The sequence below is a fragment of the Chlorocebus sabaeus genome, chromosome 4 (assembly GCF_047675955.1).
Source record: "Chlorocebus sabaeus isolate Y175 chromosome 4, mChlSab1.0.hap1, whole genome shotgun sequence".
Lineage (NCBI taxonomy): Eukaryota > Metazoa > Chordata > Mammalia > Primates > Cercopithecidae > Chlorocebus > Chlorocebus sabaeus.
The window spans coordinates 32,640,534-32,659,749 of record NC_132907.1 but is presented as its reverse complement, the minus strand read 5'-3'; the positions used below and the strand labels follow the sequence as shown (position 1 = coordinate 32,659,749).

Sequence of the window (19,216 nt, the reverse complement as noted above, 5' to 3'; positions counted from 1 at the left end):
TCTCGAGTGGGGGCAGCACAGAGTATATCATCCATATAGTGAATAATGTAACACTGTGAAAATTTTTTACGAGTAGGTTCAATTGCTTGCCCCACATATGTCTGGCAAATGGTAGGTCTGTTTAACATACCCTGTAGCAACACTTTCCAGTGATAACGCTTAGCAGGCTGCAGGTTGTTTACTGCAGGAATTGTAAATGCAAACTGTTCATAGTCTTGCTCAGCTAAAGGGATAGTAAAGAAAGTCTTTTAAATCTATGACTATTAAAGGCCATTTTTTTGGAATTGTAGCAGGAGAAGGCAATCCTGGCTGTAATGCTCCCATAGGTTGTATAACTGAATTGATGGTTCTTAAGTCAGTTAACATTCTCCGTTTACCTGATTTTTTCTTAATTATGAAAGCTGGAGAATTCCAAGGAGAAAATGTTGGAGCTACGTGCCCATTTTCTAATTGTTCAGCAACTAATTTCTCTAAAGCCTCCAGTTTTTCTTTACTTAGTGGCCGTTGTTCTATCCAAATTGGCTTATCTGTTAACCATTTTAAAGGTATAGGTTCTGGAGGCTTAACAATGGCCGCCATCAAAAATTTTTTCCTAATCTTTGGCGGGAACTTTGTTTTTTCCACTTGAAGTGGTTCTTTCAAACCTTGCAATTTTTTTTTTCTAGTCCCATACCAGGGACATACCCATTTCATATATCATATATTAACTTTGAGGGCTATATAATTGTTCTGGAATTAGAACTTGTGCTCCCCATTGTTGTAATAAATCTCTTCCCCATAAATTTATAGGTACAGAAGTTATAATTGGTTGAATAGTCCCAGGTTGTCCATCAGGCCCTTCACAATGCAGAATGTAACTACCTTGATATACTTCATTGGCTTTACCAACTCCAACCACATTATATTGAGCAGGTTGAATTGGCCACGTGGACGGCCAGTACTGTAGAGAAATGATTGAAATGTCTGCCCGTGTATCTGCCAAACCTTTAAATTTCTTTCTTTGAATAGTTATTTCACAGGTAGGATGCTTATCAGTAATTTGATTTACCCAGTAAGCTGTTTTGCCTTGTTTATTTGTGCTTCTAAATCCTCCTGTTCATTTAATTTCACTTTTTCCCATTCGCACATATGGCAGAATCAGTAGCTGTGCTATGCGCTCTCGTGGCTCTACTATTCAAGGAACAGAAGTAGATACAACAATTTGATTTTCCCCATTATAAGCTGAATCAATGACTCCTGAATGTATTTGTATGCCTTTTAAACTTAAACTAGACTTTCCTAAAAGTAATCCTGTTGTCCCTGCTGGCAAGGGTCCACAGATTCCTGTTGGTACGTTTTGCGGGGGTTCCCCAGGCAGAAGGCCCACAGCTTTTGTGCAGCATAAATCTATCGCGGCACTACTGGCTGTGGCAGGGGACAGACATTAGACAGGGGTGAGGGAATGGCCTGAGCCCGGTTTAGAACGGGGCCCGGGACGGACCCCTCATGGCATTTCCTGAAATCGAGTTCCCTTCTTTATCAAACTTAGAGTGACGCGGGACTAGCCTAGTGTTTTCCTTTTTTACATTTTGGACATATTTCAGGCCCAACAGTTTTCTTTTTTCCCCTATCTGGCAGCCTGACTCACTGATTTTTTCTACCTTCTTTTTTAGTATGACCATGCTTCCCACAGTTAAAACAAGCTGCAGGAAATTGAGTATTTCCTTTATCCACTCTCAGTCCTGCCATTGCCTGTGCCAACAAGGTAGCTTTATGCAGATTACCTCCGATACCATCACAGACCTTGATATAATCAACTAAATGTGTTTTCCCTCTAATAGGTCGCAGAGCAGCCTGGCAGTCGGGATTAACATTGTCGAAAGCTAATAACTGCAACACTATATCCTGAGCAGTGGAATCTGCAATAATCTTAAGAGACTCCTGTAACTGAGCTGTAAAATCAACATATGGTTCTCTGGGTCCCTGTTTTATAGCACTGAAGGAAGGGTATTGTTCTCCACCTGAAGTGATTTTTCCCCCAAACTCTAGTGCACACTCCTCTAAGCTGTTCTATGGCATCATCCTCCATGACCAGTTGTGCATCTAAACCAGTCCAGCCGCCAACCCCCAAAAGTTGGTCTGCAGTTATATTAATTTGAGGTTGGGCCTGGGCATTGCGAGCAGCCTGAATGGAAGCTTCGTCTGTCCACCAAGTTTTAAATTGTAAGAACCAAGCAGGAGTTAGACAAGCTCGAGTAAGAACATCCCAGTCAGTAGGAATCATCCGACTGGAAACAATAACATTCTTTTAACAGTCCCATTACTAAAGGAGAACCTGGTCTGTACTGATTTATTGCTTGTTTTAATTCTTTGAGTAATTTAAAAGGAAAAGGCTCAAATGTAGCTGTAATACTTCCCTCTTGATCTGGGGGCTGTATTCTAACAGGGAACTGCCAAGCCTCTGAATCACTTTCTTGTCTAGCTTGCTGAATTCCTACCTGAATAGAACTAAGAGCGGTCACTCAAGGTGCTGCTCGAGCAGTCACTGGGACAACTACTTTTCGCCAAGTGTCCTCCAGAAAAGAAAGATTTGGGGGGTCATCTTCTTCAAAATAATGAGGAGGGGGTGCAGAAGTGTAGGGATGAACCTCTCCTTCCCTTGCCGCTTTAGCTTTAGTTGGCAAATAAACATGCTCTGTAACCTCTTCTGTTACTTTGCTATACTCTTGTTCCTCCTCGTTATCAGTGTGAAAAAGTTCCAAGGCTGGAACGAACCAGACCCCAAACCTGTCCCATTGTTACCCTGATGCTTCCAAGCTCCCCTTCTTACTCACCACGGGGATTGCTTTGAGAATACTCGGGTGTCCTCCAGCTAGTTTTCCATTCCAGCCATCACTTGGCAACCCTTCCACCTGGATTCGAGCCCCCACGAATGGACACCACTTGCTGAGACCAGCTCGGTCGGGGAGACCCTAACCCAGTGGCGCTAGAGGAATTAAAGACACACACACAGAAATACAAAGGTGTGAAGTGGGTAATCAGGGGTCTCACAGCCTTCAGAGCTGAGAGCCTTGAACAGAGATTTACCCACATATTTATTAACTGCAAACCAGTCATTAGCATTGTTTCTATAGATATTAAATTAACTAATAGTATCCCTTATGGGAAAGGAAGGGAGGGGCTTGGTTCACTGCAGTAGGAACACACCCTTAAGACATAGATCGCTTATGCTAATTATTTGTGGCTTAACAATGCCTTTAAGCAGTTTTCCGCCCTGTGCAGGCCAGGTGGATTGGGGTTTATATAGGTACAGGATAGCGGGGTGTAGTGGGCCATACGGAAACTTTTGGGCATGAAAACAGGAGTGCCTATTCCCATTTAGGGCGTCCAGTTTCCAGGTTTGAGGGTGGGGGCCTTTGCTGGGAAACCGCCCTCTTCTACCCAGTATTTCCCTGTTTCCTGTCTGTATCAGAACAACCCCTCCCCCCCTTAAAAAGAATTATCTACCCAATGTTTGATGGTGCCACGTTTGAGAAACCCTGAATTTAAGCCACTCATGTTTTGTTGGTGTAGTTGTGTTTGAGTTTAGATTTTGCAAGTATAATTATCTTGTTTCACTGAGCAGTGGGTAGTTGTAGGAGTACCATTCAAGAAGTATTTATTAGGTGCATACCACGTGCCAAAATAGCAAATGGCTTATAGAGGGCCTTGTATGCCATAAGTGTAGCAGGCAGAATAATCTCTCTCATCCCCCAAGGATGTGCATGTCCTAATCCCCGGAACCTGTGAATATATTTCATGTATCAACGAAATTTCAACAAAGTGAGTTTCAAAGATTTAATTAGTTTTTATTAGTGATTCATGTATCAGGCAGCATCCAGTCTGCAAAATATATAGGAGCTCTGAGGAGGTTGTGGAAGAGTTGGTTTTTGTAAGGGAACTTGAGCAGGGACAAGTAAAAAGCATAGTACAAAAAGTGGATTGGTTAACATTTGGTTACTTTCCTTGGATGGGCTAAGGGAAAGGGTGCTTCATTATCATGCTATCTCAGGTTTACTGGGCCCCTTTCGATTGGTTACTGTGAATCCCATTTTTAGAAAACTGGTCTGTTTTGAAATTTAGTTTGATTACATGGCATCTAGCACAAGTGACTCCATTCTGGTTATTTAACACGTGACAAAATGGAATTTGCTGATCAAAGATAGGTACATTTGGATTATCTTGATAGGTACATGTGTCATGACAGGTCATTAAAAGTGGAAGATGGGTGGAAGGGGAGGAGGGTGGCAGTGGTGCAGAACAGAGAGGAGGAGGAGCCAGAACAGAAAACAGAGAGAACATATTTCTGTTACTGAGGCCCAAGGACAGCTAACTAGCTATGTGGATGTATCTATTTAATGGCATCATAATTCACTGAGTGGAAGCAGTTAATCTGTAGGCAGCCAAATGTTGATGGGCGGGGTGGGCAGGAGGAGAAAGTTGAGATCCTGTAGTAGGAAAATGCCAGGAAGTTTTCTTAGATGTGGCTAAGCACAATCTCAAATATTTTCTTGCCAAAAGTTTTCTACTGTTTCTGAAAATTCCTCAGTAAATCAAAATATAAACAAATAACTTTTAGAAATATGTATACATCTGATCTGTGATAATAAAAACCAGTGAGATAGCTGGGTACAGTGGCTCACACCTGTAATCTCAGCACTTTGGGAGGCTGAGGTGGGTGGATCACTTGAGACCAGCCTGGCTAACATGGCGTGATCCCATCTATACTAAAAATACAAAAATCAGCTGGGCGTGTGCCATGCCCCTGTAGTCCCTGCTACTCAGGAGGCTGAGGCACGAGAATCGCTTGAACCTGGGAGACAGAGGTTGCAGTGAGCCAAGGTTGCGCCACTGCACTCCAGCCTGGGCCACAGAGTGAGACTGACTCGGACCAAAAAAAAAAAAAAAAAAAAAATCAGTGACAGAACAGGATCTGCTTTAGAAAAATTAGCTTCATAGCCAAACTTGGTTTATTAAACAATTTTGCTCTGTCACCAGATGGTCAAGATGGAAAGTTTTTAGCCCCTTATTCATCTCCATCACATTTTATCATTTTTATAAATTATTGATATACCATTTGATGAAATCAAATTTTTGAAAGAGATTGAGGACACTGACTGACTCATTATTAAACTTTCTTGCCTTTAAAGGTTCTCATTCAACATTTCCTCTTTATAGCACCTGCACTTTTCAGTCCTTCACCCGATAGCTTGACCTTGTTGAGCATTTTTACCAAGAGACTTGAGATTCTTGTAAGATTTGCTCAGTGATCTTGCTGCTTGGAACCACAAAGGCAATTGGAACAATAAGGAGCTATAAGGGAGCAGCTGTGTCCTATAGATGTTCATACTTGTTCAGATTTCTCAGTCCCTGTGTTATGCCCAGACCGTTTATTCCCCGAAGAAGACCACCAGAGTCCAGAGTCAAAGCTAAGCAGCAAGGATCTTTATTACAGGTTCGAACCTGGAACTCTCCCTCGCTCGCGAAACGAGACGGGCAGGAGAGCTCCCCCACTGAGCTCCGAGCAGTGTTATATAGTCTAAGAAAAGTGGGCATAGAATTATTATACAAATCAGATATATGATTGGCTAGTGTTTGAACAAGGCGATTTGGCTAACTATGATTGGTTCCCGCCATTCCTGATATTTCGGTTCAACCTTTGAGGCGGGAGAGCAGGTTTATGGCAGCAAGAGTTTATCTTACATAAACACATCTTGTGACCTTGCCTCAGAACTTACAAAATTTCTGGTACGTGCAGAAAAACAGGTACTCACAGAACTTACGAAATCTCTGGTATGTGCAAAACAAAATCTCTTGGTACGTGCAGAAAAACAGGTACTCACAGAACTTACGAAATCTCTGGTATGTGCAAAGATTAGAGAGCAGAACAAAGGGTGTAGCGGGGGGGGGGGGGGCGGCGGGTACACATCTATCTTTGTGTCCTTTCACCTGTAATAAAAGTGTAGACGGAAATAAATGACATTCAGAAAACTCAGCATATCCATGACATTTAGATTTCAAATAGAAATCTCATCTGATTTTTCCTCCACAGTTTACCTTCTTTCCATTCTCTGAATCACCTAGTGTCCACATATAATAGGAACAATGTATTAATTCACGTGTTTGGTTTTATAGTATATTCTCTCCCATAGTGGACAAACAGGAATATGAATTATATTTCTGAGAGGGAAGTAATAGAACTAAAGGCATTGCTGGATAGTGGCACTTTTAGATCTCTAGCAGTCTGTTATTTTCTAATTTTGTAACATTGATGTGCATAGCACACCCCTAAATATTCTGTTACACTTTATTATGTAGTCATTTTACTTTAATGACAATAAGATGAATGGAAAGAAAACAATTCCCTATTATTTAATTTAGTTATATATTAAAGTTGATTTTTTTTAATGTGAAGAGATCACCCCATCGCTAGAAATTGAATAGAGATAGTCCTAAATTGCACTGCCAAAATTGACTTACAAGTAGAAATGCTTTTATAAAACATATAAGAAATTATCTCAAAAAGCAACATACTTTTTTATAGGGTTCTGAAAATACATGTAAGATTATAACATTTTTATTGGTACAAATTTATCTTATTTTCCTACACATTTTCTTTTTTTGTGATAGCAAGTCTTCCCCACAGCCTTCTGTATAAACTGATGCTAAGCATAGCGTATGGTAGTCTTGTGAGCCTATGTTTAGTTGAACTTAAGATGATCTAGTATGTGTATAGTGACAGATCTGAATAATATCAGGAAACTTAATATCTATATATATAAATATTCGTGAAACATTTACAAAAACTGAGCACATTCTAGGCTAACAAAGAAAATCCCTAATTTCTCAGAGTAGAAATAGTACAGGTTAAATTATCTGACCACATTAAAGTAAAACCAGATATTACCCAAAGGTTGAGAGAAATACTGGTTTCATAAAGTTTTTTAAACAGTATTTTAAAGGGGAAGCTTGAAATTTTGAAGTAGATGATATACAGCTTTGAGATTGTTAAACATAAAAACGTGTGAACACAATTATTCCTAGCCTTAAGTAATTTTATTATCATACAAGAAAAAATGAAAATAAATGAACTCTACTGATGTCAAGATGTGAAAAAAAGGAAAAATAGAAGACATTATAAAAAATCAGCCTTTGAAAAATAGAAGACAATAATTTTAAAAATTAGAAGGCAGTAAAGTACTAAAATTGATGAATAAGTATTGTTCGCCTGTTTTTCTTTTTAAAATGCCCACAAAGTAGATAAACCTGGCCAATTTAATCAAGGGGTAGAAGAATAAACATAAAATATTAGGGATAAGAAGGCATATAGTATGGCTTCAGGTATTATACATGCGAGTCTAGGCTAATCAATGGAAAAATCTTTTCAGAACAGTTTTCCCCCATATTAATTTTGCAAAAAGAAAGATCACTTAGGACCAGATAGAAATAGATTTATAACCATGGAAGAAGTGTTTTTAATTGCCTTCTTGCCCGCAAAAGTCCCTCCTCTCAAATGTTTCTTGCTTGCTCGTTGCAAGTGGTTTTAATAGAATGTACTATCAGTCTTTTTTTTAATGTAGTTTAATTCATTTAATATTACTAATGACAGGCCAGGCTGGGTGGCTCATGCCTGTAATGGCAGCATTTTGGGAGGCCAAGACAGACAGGTGGATCACTTGAGGTCAGGAGTTCAGACCAGCCTGGCCAACATGGTGAAACCCTGGTTCTACAAAAAACACAAAAATTAGCCAGGAATGGTATTGCATGCCTGTAATCCCAGCCTCTTGAATGGCTGAGGCAGAAGAATTGCTTGAACCCAGGAGGCAGAGGCTGTAGTGAGCTGAGATCGCACCACTGCACTCCAGCCTGGGAGACAGAGCGAGACCCTGTTTGTAAAATGAAAAAGTGCTAATGACATTCTTTTAGCAACAGCTTGTCTTTCCACCCTTTTTCTTCTTTTGTTCTTCCCTCCCTCCCTCCCTTCCTTTCTTCCTTTGTATCCAGTTTTAAGGAATAGATCATTCTATGCTAGTTCAGCTATTCTAGAACCTAGAAAAAAGAATAAAACAGAAAAGTGTAGATGGCTTTTTAAAATATTTGATACAAAAATGTAAATTACTATCAGCAAGTTTAATCTAACATTAAATTTAGCATTTATTCCTGGTAAAATTTCTTATTGAAATAGGAATAGAATATTATGTCTTTACCATGCTAAAATATCTAATTGAAACTGTGCACAAACATACCACTGGATAGTGAATATTCTAAATGCCAGGAAATGCTGTCTTCTATAACAGACCTCTGGAATCTCAAAGTAATAGTTTATTGCCCAGGAAAAACATAAGAGAGGGGAGGAGCAGGAGTGGGTCTTGAAATCCGAAGTCTTTGAGGGATGATCCTGTCAACAAAGAGTCATACTCTGTAAAATATTTAAAGAGATTTATTCTGAGCCAAATATGAGTTACCATGGCCTGTGACACAGCCCTCAGGAGATCTGAGAACATGTGCCCAAGGTGGTTGTGGTACATCTTGGTTTTATACATTTTAGGGAGACATGAGACTTCAATCAAATGCATTTAAGAAATACAGGGCTGGGCAAGGTGGCTCACGCCTGTAATCCCAGCGCTTTGGGAGGCAGAGGAAGGCGGGTCATGAGGTCAGGAGATTAAGACCATCCTGGCTAACACGGTGAAACCCTGTCTCTCTTAAAAATATGAAAAATTAGCCGGGTGAGGTGGCAGGCGCCTGTAGTCTCAGCTACTTGGGAGGTTGAGGCAGGAGAATGGTGTGAACCTGGGAGGCGGAGCTTGCAGTGAGCCGAGATTGCGCCACTGCACTTCAGCCTGGATGACAGAGCAAGACTCTGTCTAAAAAAAAAAAAAAAAAAGAAAAAAAGAAATAGATTGATTTGGTCCAGAAAGGTGAGACAAAATGTGGAGGCAGGAGGCTTCCAGATTATTGGTAGATTTAAATTTTTCTGGTTGACGGTTGAGTTTTTCTGAAGACCTGGGGTCAATAGAAAGGAAATGTCTGGGTTGTAGATACCAAAGTTTTATCATGCAGATGAAGCCTCCAGGTAGTAGGCTTCAAAGAGAGTAAATTATAAATGTCTCTTGTCAGACTTAAGGTCTGTGTTGATTCTAATACTGGAGAGGTATAATGAGGCACATCTGCTTACCATCATGGCCTGAAGTAGTCTTTCAGGTTAAATTTTAAGAGTGTCCTGGCCAAAGAGGAAGTCCATTCAAATGGATGGGGGGGGGGGGGGGGGCGGGGCGGGGGGGGGAGGCGGCGGCTTATAATTTTATTTTTGGTTTGCAATCCAGACTTACTGAAATGCGTGGCTTTAACACATGGCTCTGTCTAGCTGGAAAACTGAAAAAGAATGAGTAGGAGTGGTTTAAGAGTTAGGTTGAATAATGGCACTTACCATTTCTGCTCACATTCCATTGGCTGGGAAATGTGGTCTGTGTGGCCTAGGAAGAAGAGTAAAAGAGTTTGATGATGATGATACAATAGTATGTTATACAGAGTTTCTATCCGATGTAATGAGAAGAGAGTGGATGTAAGTTTTAAGTTTTGGCAAAGAAGAGACGAAATTCAGAAGTCATTGTAATGATAATATTGTTGTAAAAACCAAGTTCTTGTCACATGACCAGGAAGGATTAGGCTCGCAGACACTTTGAAGGGCGAGGGGGAACAGAATTTATTGGGCAAAATGGAAAAAAACTCAGCAAAGTGACAAGGGTACCTGTTAACAGGCCCCCATCTCACAGATTGAATCCCAGGATACCTACCACACAGGAACAGGACAGGCCAGGCTCCTCCCCCTGCAAACGGGGCATGAATTTCCCAAGACTCCACCCAGTCCTCCCAGGGGGCAGGCCGGTTGGAGATTCTCCCAGGCCTGCAGTCCTGTTTTTTAGCCTTCAGGCTGTTTTAGGCTTGAAGGCGAGGTTTCAGCAGGAAGGAGAGTGGGGCCTTGGCTGCCCCCTGTCTCTCTCAGTAATTTAAGCCAGAAAAGTCCAAGAAGATCAACAGATCAACTATGAAGAGAATTTAATAAGTGATAATTATATGTAAATGTATGTTGCTGTTATATGCTAGCAATAACTAGTTAGGAAAAGCAGGCTAAATGAACGTCCTTTACAAATTTGAATCTTATTTACCCTGTGATTTGAGGAATCCTTTGGAATTCAGGAAATAAAAACGAACTCAGAAGCACACTAAACTTTTGGACAGTGGAGAGTCAAACAATGATTAAAAAAAAAAAAGTCATCAGCATTTCCTAGTATGCACACAGTAAAGTAAAACTCCCTCAAAATTGCCTCAGTGAGACTAAAAGAGAAAGGAAACCTGAAAGGTTTCTGGCAAGTAAGTAATGGTAAATGGGTTTGAGTTTAAAGAGCTTATAATTAGTAGCTGAAGGGTTTTTGTTTGTTTGTTTGTTTTCAAGTGTTACATGTTTTATTTAGCATGTTGTCTGTATTCTTTTATGTTAATGCATATAGAAATACCTGTAGATGTTTTATTGTGTTTACTTGAGAGATTAGGCCTCAAAACTCTTGGGCCACATTTTTCTGTAGCATTGTTTCTTATTTTTGGATGTATATCACAATCACTTGTGGAGCTTTTAAATATTCTGGAACCTGAAACTACTTAAAATCAGAATCACTAGGAGTAGGACTTAGACATCAGCATTTTTTAAAGTTCCCCAAATGATTCCCTTATGCTGCCAAGTGAAGAACTATTGTATAAAGATTTGTTGTAACATTGCTGAGGCTTCCCTTTCCTCCTTTATTCTTATTATTAGTTTTAAATGAAATTATATATGTGAATGGCCTACCCTGTACCTAGCAGAAGCCTTGCTTGTGATTGGAGTTTAGTAAATGTGGATATTGTATTTTGATTCCCATTTAATTGCTCTGAAGATCATTGCATACCGAAATGTGAAGAAATAAGCAGATGTTCTGTTGCTCAGATCTAGGCTTGAAATAATTACTTTGTCGGATTGCTTAAGTTGTGCATTGCTCTCAAGTTTACTCTCAGAGATTTAAAGCACATTGCAATAAAGGCATGCTAGAGTAAGAATGCCCAAGTAATAGTGGTCAAGGACTAACAGAAAAATAATTATGTCAGGAAACCTAGATTATAAGGTAATTGCTAAATTAGAATTTTAATTTGTTTACTGAGACATGTATGTATATATGTATGTATGTACTGCCATTGTTATCTCATGAAGTCTAGGTCCCAGTGTTTCTAGACATAGCAATGTAAAATGTTCCTTTACTTACAAGCTGATCATTTAGAAATTGTATTCCAAGCTTCTCAAAGGACAGATTGGATTTCACAGTGGGTGTAATTTGATGATTGAGTTTGTATTGCTGCGCCCTATTGATTAAGTTTGTTCTGATTGGTATCTGCCGGACTCATACTCTTCATTAAGCCACAAAGTTAGGAGAGTTTACATCCAACAGATCTTAGAAACTTAGTTATTTTAGATATATTTCAGAAATTGACAGTTACCTGCAGCAAAACAATTAGAAGTCAGAAAAGAAGGGAATTTTGAAATCAAAGATATTTTAATTAAACTAAGGAATTTTTGAAGACCACATGGTTAAATACATTGTTGTAGATAAATTTTCCTTTAAGATTTTTTGTTCTGTTATATACCTAGTGTATTTGTGTGTCATCTACCAAGTTTCATGGAAAGGAAGTTTGAATATATAATTATTATTAAAAAATGTTCTGTTTCTAAGTGAGAAAAATTAAATTCAAAGTTAGCAATTATTTAGTATTTTCCTAGGATGGAAAACACTTTAGCAAAATTCAGTAGGAAATTGTTACCAGAAAGGGGTCCTGATCCAGATCGCATGAGAGGGCTCTTGGATCTCATGCAAGAAAGAATTCGGGTTGAGTCCAGAGAGTGAAGTGAAATGAAAGCAAGCTTATTAAGAAGGTAAAGGAATAAAGAATGGCTACTCCGTAGGCAGAGCAGCCCCAAAGGCTGCTGGCTTGCTTGCTTTCTTTTTCTTTCTCTCTTTTTCTTTCTTTCCCTTTCCCTTTCCCTTTCCCTTTCCCTTTCCCTTTCCCTTTCCCTTTCCCTTTCCCTTTCCCTTTCCCTTTCCCTTTCCCTTTCCCTTTCCCTTTCCCTTTCCCTTTCCCTTTCCCTTTCCCTTTCCCTTTCCCTTTCCCTTTCCCTTTCCCTTTCCCTTTCCCTTTCCCTTTCCCTTTCCCTTTCCCTTTCCCTTTCCCTTTCCCTTTCCCTTTCCCTTTCCCTTTCCCTTTCCCTTTCCCTTTCCCTTTCCCTTTCCCTTTCCCTTTCCCTTTCCCTTTCCCTTTCCCTTTCCCTCCCTCCCTCCCTCCCTCCCTCCCTTCTTTCTTTCTTTCTTTCTTTCTTTCTTTCTTTCTTTCTTTCTTTCTTTCTTTCTTTCTTTCTTTCTTTCTTTCTTTCTTTTTTTTCTTTCTCTTTCTCTCTTTCTTTCTTTTCTCTCTTTCTTTCTCTCTCTCTTTTTTCTTTTTTTTAGACGGAGTTTTGCTGTTGTTGCCCAGGCTAGAGTGCAGTGGCACAATCTCGGCTCACTGCAGCCTCCACCTCCTGAGTAGCTGGGATTACAGGCATGCGCCACCTATGGCCCCCTAATTTTTTGTATTTTGTTGGTAGAGACAGGGTTTCATTGTATCATGTGGGCCAGGCCGCTCTCAAACTCCTAATGTCAGGTGATACACCTGCCTTGGCCTCCCAAAGTGCAGGGATTACAGGCGTGAGCCACCATGCCTGGCCTTTTATGGGTATTTCTTGATTATATGCTAAACAAAGGATGGATTGTTCATGAGATTTTTGGGGAAGGGGTAGTCAATTCTTGGAACTGTGGGTTCCTCCCCCTCTCCCCTCTTTTTTTTTTTTGGTTTTGAAAAAACGGAGTTTTGCTCATGTTACCCAGGCTGGAGTGTAATGACATGATCTAGGCTCACCACAACCTCCGCCTCCTGGGTTCAAGCGATTTTCCTGCTTCAGTCTCCCAAGTAGCTGGGATTACAGGCATGCTCCACCACACCCAGCTAATTTTGTATTTTTAGTAGAGATGGGGTTTCTCCGTGTTGGTCAGGCTGGTCTCGAACTCCTGAACCTCAGTTGATCTGCCCTCTTCAGCCTCCCAAAGTGCTGGGATTACAGGCGTGAGCCACGGCACCCAGCCAGTACCTCCCCTTTTTAGACTATATAGGGTAACTTCTGGACATTGCCATGGCATTTTTAAACCGTCATGGTGCTGGTGGGATTGTCTTTTAGCATGCTGATGCATTATAATTAGCATGTAATGAGGAGTGAAGATGACCACAGGTCACTTTTGTGGCCATCTTGGTTTTGGGAAGTTTTAGTCAGCTTCTTTACCACAACCTGTCTTATCAGCTAGGTCTTTATGTCTCATATCTTGTGCTGAACTCCTATCTCATCCTGTGGCTTAGAATGTCTAACGTCCTGGGAATGCAGCCCAGTAGGTCTCCGCCTTGTTTTCTCCAGCCCCTATTCAAGATGGAGTTGCAGGCCAGGCACTGTGGCTCACGCCTGTAATCCCAGCACTTTGGGAGGCCAAGGAGGGCAGATCATGAGGTCACGAGATCGAGACCATCCTGGCTAACACGATGAAACCCCATCTCTAATAAAAATAAAAACAAATTAGCCGTCTATGGTGGTGGGCACCTGTAGTCCCAGCTACTCCTGAGGCAGGAGAATGGCGTGAACCCAGGAGGCAGAGCTTGAGGTGAGCCGAGATTGCGCCACTGCACTCCAGCCTGGGCAACAGAGAGAGAGAGAGACTCCATCTCAAAAAAAAAAAAAAAAAAAAAAAAAGATGGAGTTGCACTGGTTCAAAGGCCTCTGACAAAATAACTTTATGGTAAGTAGTTTTTGAAAAATTATAATTGGACATATAGGCTTAAAAAGTGAATAATGACATGCCACATAACTTAAGGAAAATGAAAGATTTTGCTTCACTAAATTCTTGCTGGGTGAAATTTCTTATTAATGTAGTGAAATATAATGGAAAACTTTGTTTCAAGGGATAGAAATCTCAAAGAACAAGAAATTTGTAAGTAGCCCCACAGAAACTAAAATCTTGAACCACTTTAGAATACTACTTCTAAAGTGAATACTGAAGCATATGTCAAAAGGCTATCATTACCAACAGAGGGAACTGATACGCACTTCAACTAGAACCATTCTGTCTTAGAGTAATAATTTTAAAATTAAGCAATACTGAGCCACTTGCTCATTAAAATCCGATGTGTGGACTTTTGAAGTGAATCTGGCTATTAACACTTCATTTATCTGGTGTTACCCCAGAGTCAGGAATTCTGGGTAATTATCTCTTGCTAATAACTGAAGCCTCTGAAGATTCCTAATTTTATCTTACCCATTTCAATGGAAATATTTCTTGAATGATCACATACTTTCTTAGAAGGCAAGAGCATATGGAAGTAATGGAAAGAGAACAAAACCAGGAATTTTCCAATCTGTATTCTAGTTCTGATGAAGTCATTAACTTGAGAAAAACTAACCTTGAATGTCATTCAGAGCTTGGAGACGTCAGCTTTTATCTCAAAATTGAACAAAGGCCTAGCTGCTTAGAAATTGTATTATTAGACACTTATATAAGCTAAGACATAAGATGAGATGTCAGTTGCAGAGTGGTTTGTCCTTATACCAAATGGCCACAGAGGTGTATGCTTTTCTAATTGCTGAGTCCATTTTTTAGAATAATCTTCTTAATTTGGAATAATTTTAGGTTTACAGAAAAGTAACAAAAATAGTACAAAGGGTTCTCATGTACCTCTCACCCAGTTTCTCCTAATGTTAACATTGTATGTTATATTTTTCTTCTTCTTCTTTTTTTTTTTTGAGACGGAGTCTTGCTCTGTCGCCCAGGCTGGAGTGCAATGGCACGATCTCAGCTCACTGCAACCTCCGCATCCCGGATTTAGGCGATTCTTCTGCTTCAGCCCCCCAAGTAGCTGGGACTACAGGCATGCACCACCACGCCAGGCTAGTTTTTGTATTTTTAGTAGAGACGGGGTTTCACCATATTGGCAGGCTGTTCTCAAACTCCTGACCTTACGATCTGCCAACCTCAGCCTCCTAAAGTGCTGGGATTACAGGCATGAGCCACCGGGCCCAGCCCTACATTTTTCAAATATACATGGTACATTTATCGAAACTAAGAAACCAACATCGGTGCATTATTATTAACTAAACTCCAGACTTTTATTTAGATTTTACCAGTTTTTCTGGTAACACTCTAGTTCCAGGATTCAATCCGGTATATCACACATTGCACTTAGCCTGGGTCCAGGTGTGCTTTATGTATATGTATGTATGTGCATGCCACAGGGATAGAAGAAGCCGAAATAGTTTCCTTTGTCATTGTTATCTTTAGGGAGTAGACTTATGGGTTATTTTTCATGAAATTATACTTCTTTTGTTTTCCAAATATCCCAGTGGGAGACGAGGAGTCCCTTTTTTTTTTCAGCCAGAAGCATATACAGGAATTTAAATAGTATTGCAATCCAGGGTAGGGCAAACTCTGTCTCCTCTCTGGATCCTGAGGGCATCACTGGGTTGCCACAGTGGCCTACCCTATCTTCCTAAGGAGAGGGTGCTGGACAATTGTATTTAAATGTCCTTCAGCATGTTCTGTTTCTTTTAGAATGCTTTCTACTAGGCTTTGATGCTTTAAATGAGTGAGTCCCCCAGCTCTTCAGAAATGGCTAATCAGAAAACATGTTCAGGGGGCCCTAGGGAACTGAAGTTAAACTAATTGAATGAAATTTTCTTTGACAGATTTTTCCACTGTGAGACTATTACAGAATCTGTGTAAGAAGAGAGGCAGAAGCAATTTTGTTACTGTGGAAGAGATTACAAAGAACTTTTGTAAATTGCGGGTAGCAGAGACTTGTTTTGCTTTTTTGACACAGTCTTGCTCCTCTCTGTATCCCACAGCTGGCCCTGAAGGACCCTGTTCATATGGTGTCACTGCAGCAGTTCATCTACGAGAAGCTCAAGGCACAGCAGGAGATGCTAGGAGAACAAGGTTTCCAGTCCCTCATGGAAACAGTGGACACGGAGATTGTCACCCAGCTACAGGAATTTTTGCAAGGATTCTAAGAGCACATGACATGTGGCTGCCTCGCCTTTCAGAAACAAGCTGAGTAACCTAGCCTGCCGTTTGTATGTGAGAGCCTGCTGAGATGAAGAAATCACTTCATGAAAATAAGCAAAGACCACACCTTTTTTTTTTACTACAAAATGTAAAGGATAAATGTAAATCCTGCATAACTAAAATCACAAACCTATTCCTCAAAAGAATTTAATTTTATATTTATGAGGGGGCCCTTTACTAAAAAGTACATGTAAAAGTACATTTGATGACAATAGCTGCTTAGTTTCCTGTTAAGAGAAGAAACTTTATCTTTTAATTATGTGCTCTTAACATTTGAAGATAAGAGTTAATGCCCGAGATGTTTTTCTGCAACCAAAATTCATTAAATTTGGCTGCCTTATCCTTTTTTTAAGCTAATGAAACTACAGGTTTGAAAACTGACAAAGCTGTTCAGATGATGCTATTAAAGAAATGTGTGTACTAAGCAAAAATGTGTGATAGTGACAAATACACATTACCAAGCTTATCTTGCAAGGGAGTTATTTTCATCTAACATAGAAAGTGTGTTTCATCAGACAAATGCTTTTATTTTCATTCTAATAATTTGATACAGAAATTAGTAAAGGCATTTTTTCTTTTTTTTTTTCCCAGTAAATACGTTGAGTCTACAAATGTACATTTGTAAGGCCTGTAAAAGTGAATGTGTGAGACTGCAGTACCACATGGGAGACCTCTAGTTATGGTCTGGTCCTAGTTCCTTTGTTACTCCTGTGAGCACCAAGAACTGGGCGACTCCCAGTCCCACCTGTGCTGTGACAGTCCCACGTGGCTATGACAGACTGTTCAGTACTTACCCTTCTCAGGTTCCTCAGTGCAGGGGTACATCAGGGCCTCAATAATAGGGGTATACCTGGGAGGATCCAGCAGTAATCCCCAGGGTACTAGGATTACTAGTATTCTGATGGAACTAGTCTTCCTTCCTTATTCCTCCAACATGCAGTACATAAAAAGGGGAAAAGGAGAAAAAAAAAAAAAAAGCCTTACTTTGTTTTACTTGCCATTTATTGTAAGGAAACTTTAAAGCATTTTTTAGGATTTTCAAAAGCAAGGTTGGAAAATGTTTTATCTTTCTATAGAAAGTTGGGTACAGTATGTAACTGCGGGAAACCCACTGCCCCTTTGTAAGCTGTGGAGCCCAAAATGTATGGGGATATTTGATGTTTTCAGAAAGAGGAAGAAAATATGGTCCAAATTAAATTTTCCAAAGATACCTCACCTTGGACTGATTTGTCTGACTACTTTTCTTGCTCCCCCCAAAAAATGAGTTCTTAAAAATTGCCCAATGACTTAGAAAGGGAGTTTTCTTTTATACTCTAGCTTGGATTCTGTGCTAGTAGGTATCAGTACTGCAGGTAGCAAATCCTAGTTACCCTTTTAATTTATCTTCATTTAAAGACAAAAAGCTCCTTTCAAGTGATATTTCTTTATCAGTATTACTAAGTCCTCAAGACTGATCCAAGAATTTCTTTTTGTTGACTTAATTATTTTCATTTGAAACACTAACCCATTAGTGTTATCAGAAATTCTCAAACATGCTCATTTTTTAAAGTACTCATCCTTCTAATTCCTGACAGATTTCATTATAGTGCCATCGCAAATATTACTGAAATAGCTACCTTGCAAAAGAAGTAAAAAGCTTATCTCAGGGAAAGAGTTTGCTTCATTTTTTAAACTTGTAAGTTTAAATAGGCTTGATAAATAGCTCAGAAAAATAATTCATATATCTTGAATTTTTAAGTGCTCAATTAAGACATAAAATGTAATTATTGGTTTACAGAATTCTATTCATTAACAGAACTATATAACAAATATATTAAGTTTAAGACAAACAACTCAGCCAGGCCTCTGGCCTCTGGTTGAACTGTGGCTCCTGAAACAAGGTAATGATCATTTATACTCCAAAAACATTCCTTTTCTATTTATTTTCTATTCCAAAGACTTCTCCCAACCCTCTCACAAAGGCCCATGTGACTAACAATGACATTTTAAAGCTTCCTTATGAGTTGGTCCCTCCTCTCTCTCCTACTAGTCATTTTAGAGAATCCACATTATTGCATACAATTTTTAAAAAGATACAGTTTTTCTTGAAAAATCCTCACTTTAATCTTTATTTTACCCATTTCTTTATTCAGTTAGTATTTATTGAGTTACTGTTTCATGCCATAATGCTATGCTGCATTCTGAGATGAGAACAGAGTATCCACCTTCGTGAAATTTCACAGTTGATTAGGAACACAGACTTGCCGATATGCTATAAGAAAATAGGGGTTCTGGTGGAAGGGCACATTCTAAAGCAGTTGGCCTGCAGGTGAAGGAGATTGTGTATGAAATAAAATGATACTGTCACTGTATAATTTGATAGTTATTTAAAAACTGCTCTATAATGGCATGGTTTGGTGAGGCTACTTAAGCGTCAATGGCACTATACTGGAACTGGGCAACTCCCTGACTCCAGACTCGCATCAATTTGGAGTCACTCTAACATACAAAATCATCAGGTTTTGAAAATGTTGGATCTTTGTAGCCTCACGACTAATTTATAATTCCATGAATTAAAATATAAGGCTCACCTACTAAGGGTTGTTGTCTTTTCTACTTCTCCAAGTCATAAACCTGAAGTGCATAGAAATTTAAAAGTTGAAGAGCTAATGAAGATAACATGCATGTCATGAAAACCAAAATACTTTCTTCTCCTAACTTTAGAAAAGAAAAAAATCTGCAGAAGCATGAAGAAAATAGTGTAATGAACCCCAGTATACCCATCATCTAGATTTACCAAACTTGACATTTTGCCATATTTACTCTCTTTATATATGTGTGTCTGTATATAAATATACTTACATATACACACATGTACTTTCACTAACCATTTGAAAGTACAAACACTACAGAAGTGTATTATTATCAACCTTTATCTCCAAATACTTTAGCAGACATCTGAGGATGCCATTCCTCTACATATCCACTAGTACCATTATACA

The 19,216-nt window shown here is 39.4% G+C and overlaps 1 protein-coding gene across 5 annotated transcripts in view; it reads left to right on the top strand.

Moving 5' to 3' along the window:
* The window catches only part of IPO11 (importin 11), a 231,220-nt gene extending 212,412 nt beyond the window's left edge, over positions 1-18,808 (top strand). For all 5 annotated transcript variants that reach the window (XM_038010419.2, XM_073014741.1, XM_007973675.3 and 2 more), the window contains one exon: positions 16,016-18,808. In XM_038010419.2, coding sequence (XP_037866347.1) covers positions 16,016-16,180 — 165 coding nt within the window. In that variant the 3' untranslated portion in view covers positions 16,181-18,808. The remainder of the gene's footprint in view (positions 1-16,015) is intronic.
* Positions 18,809-19,216: the final 408 nt, after the last annotated feature.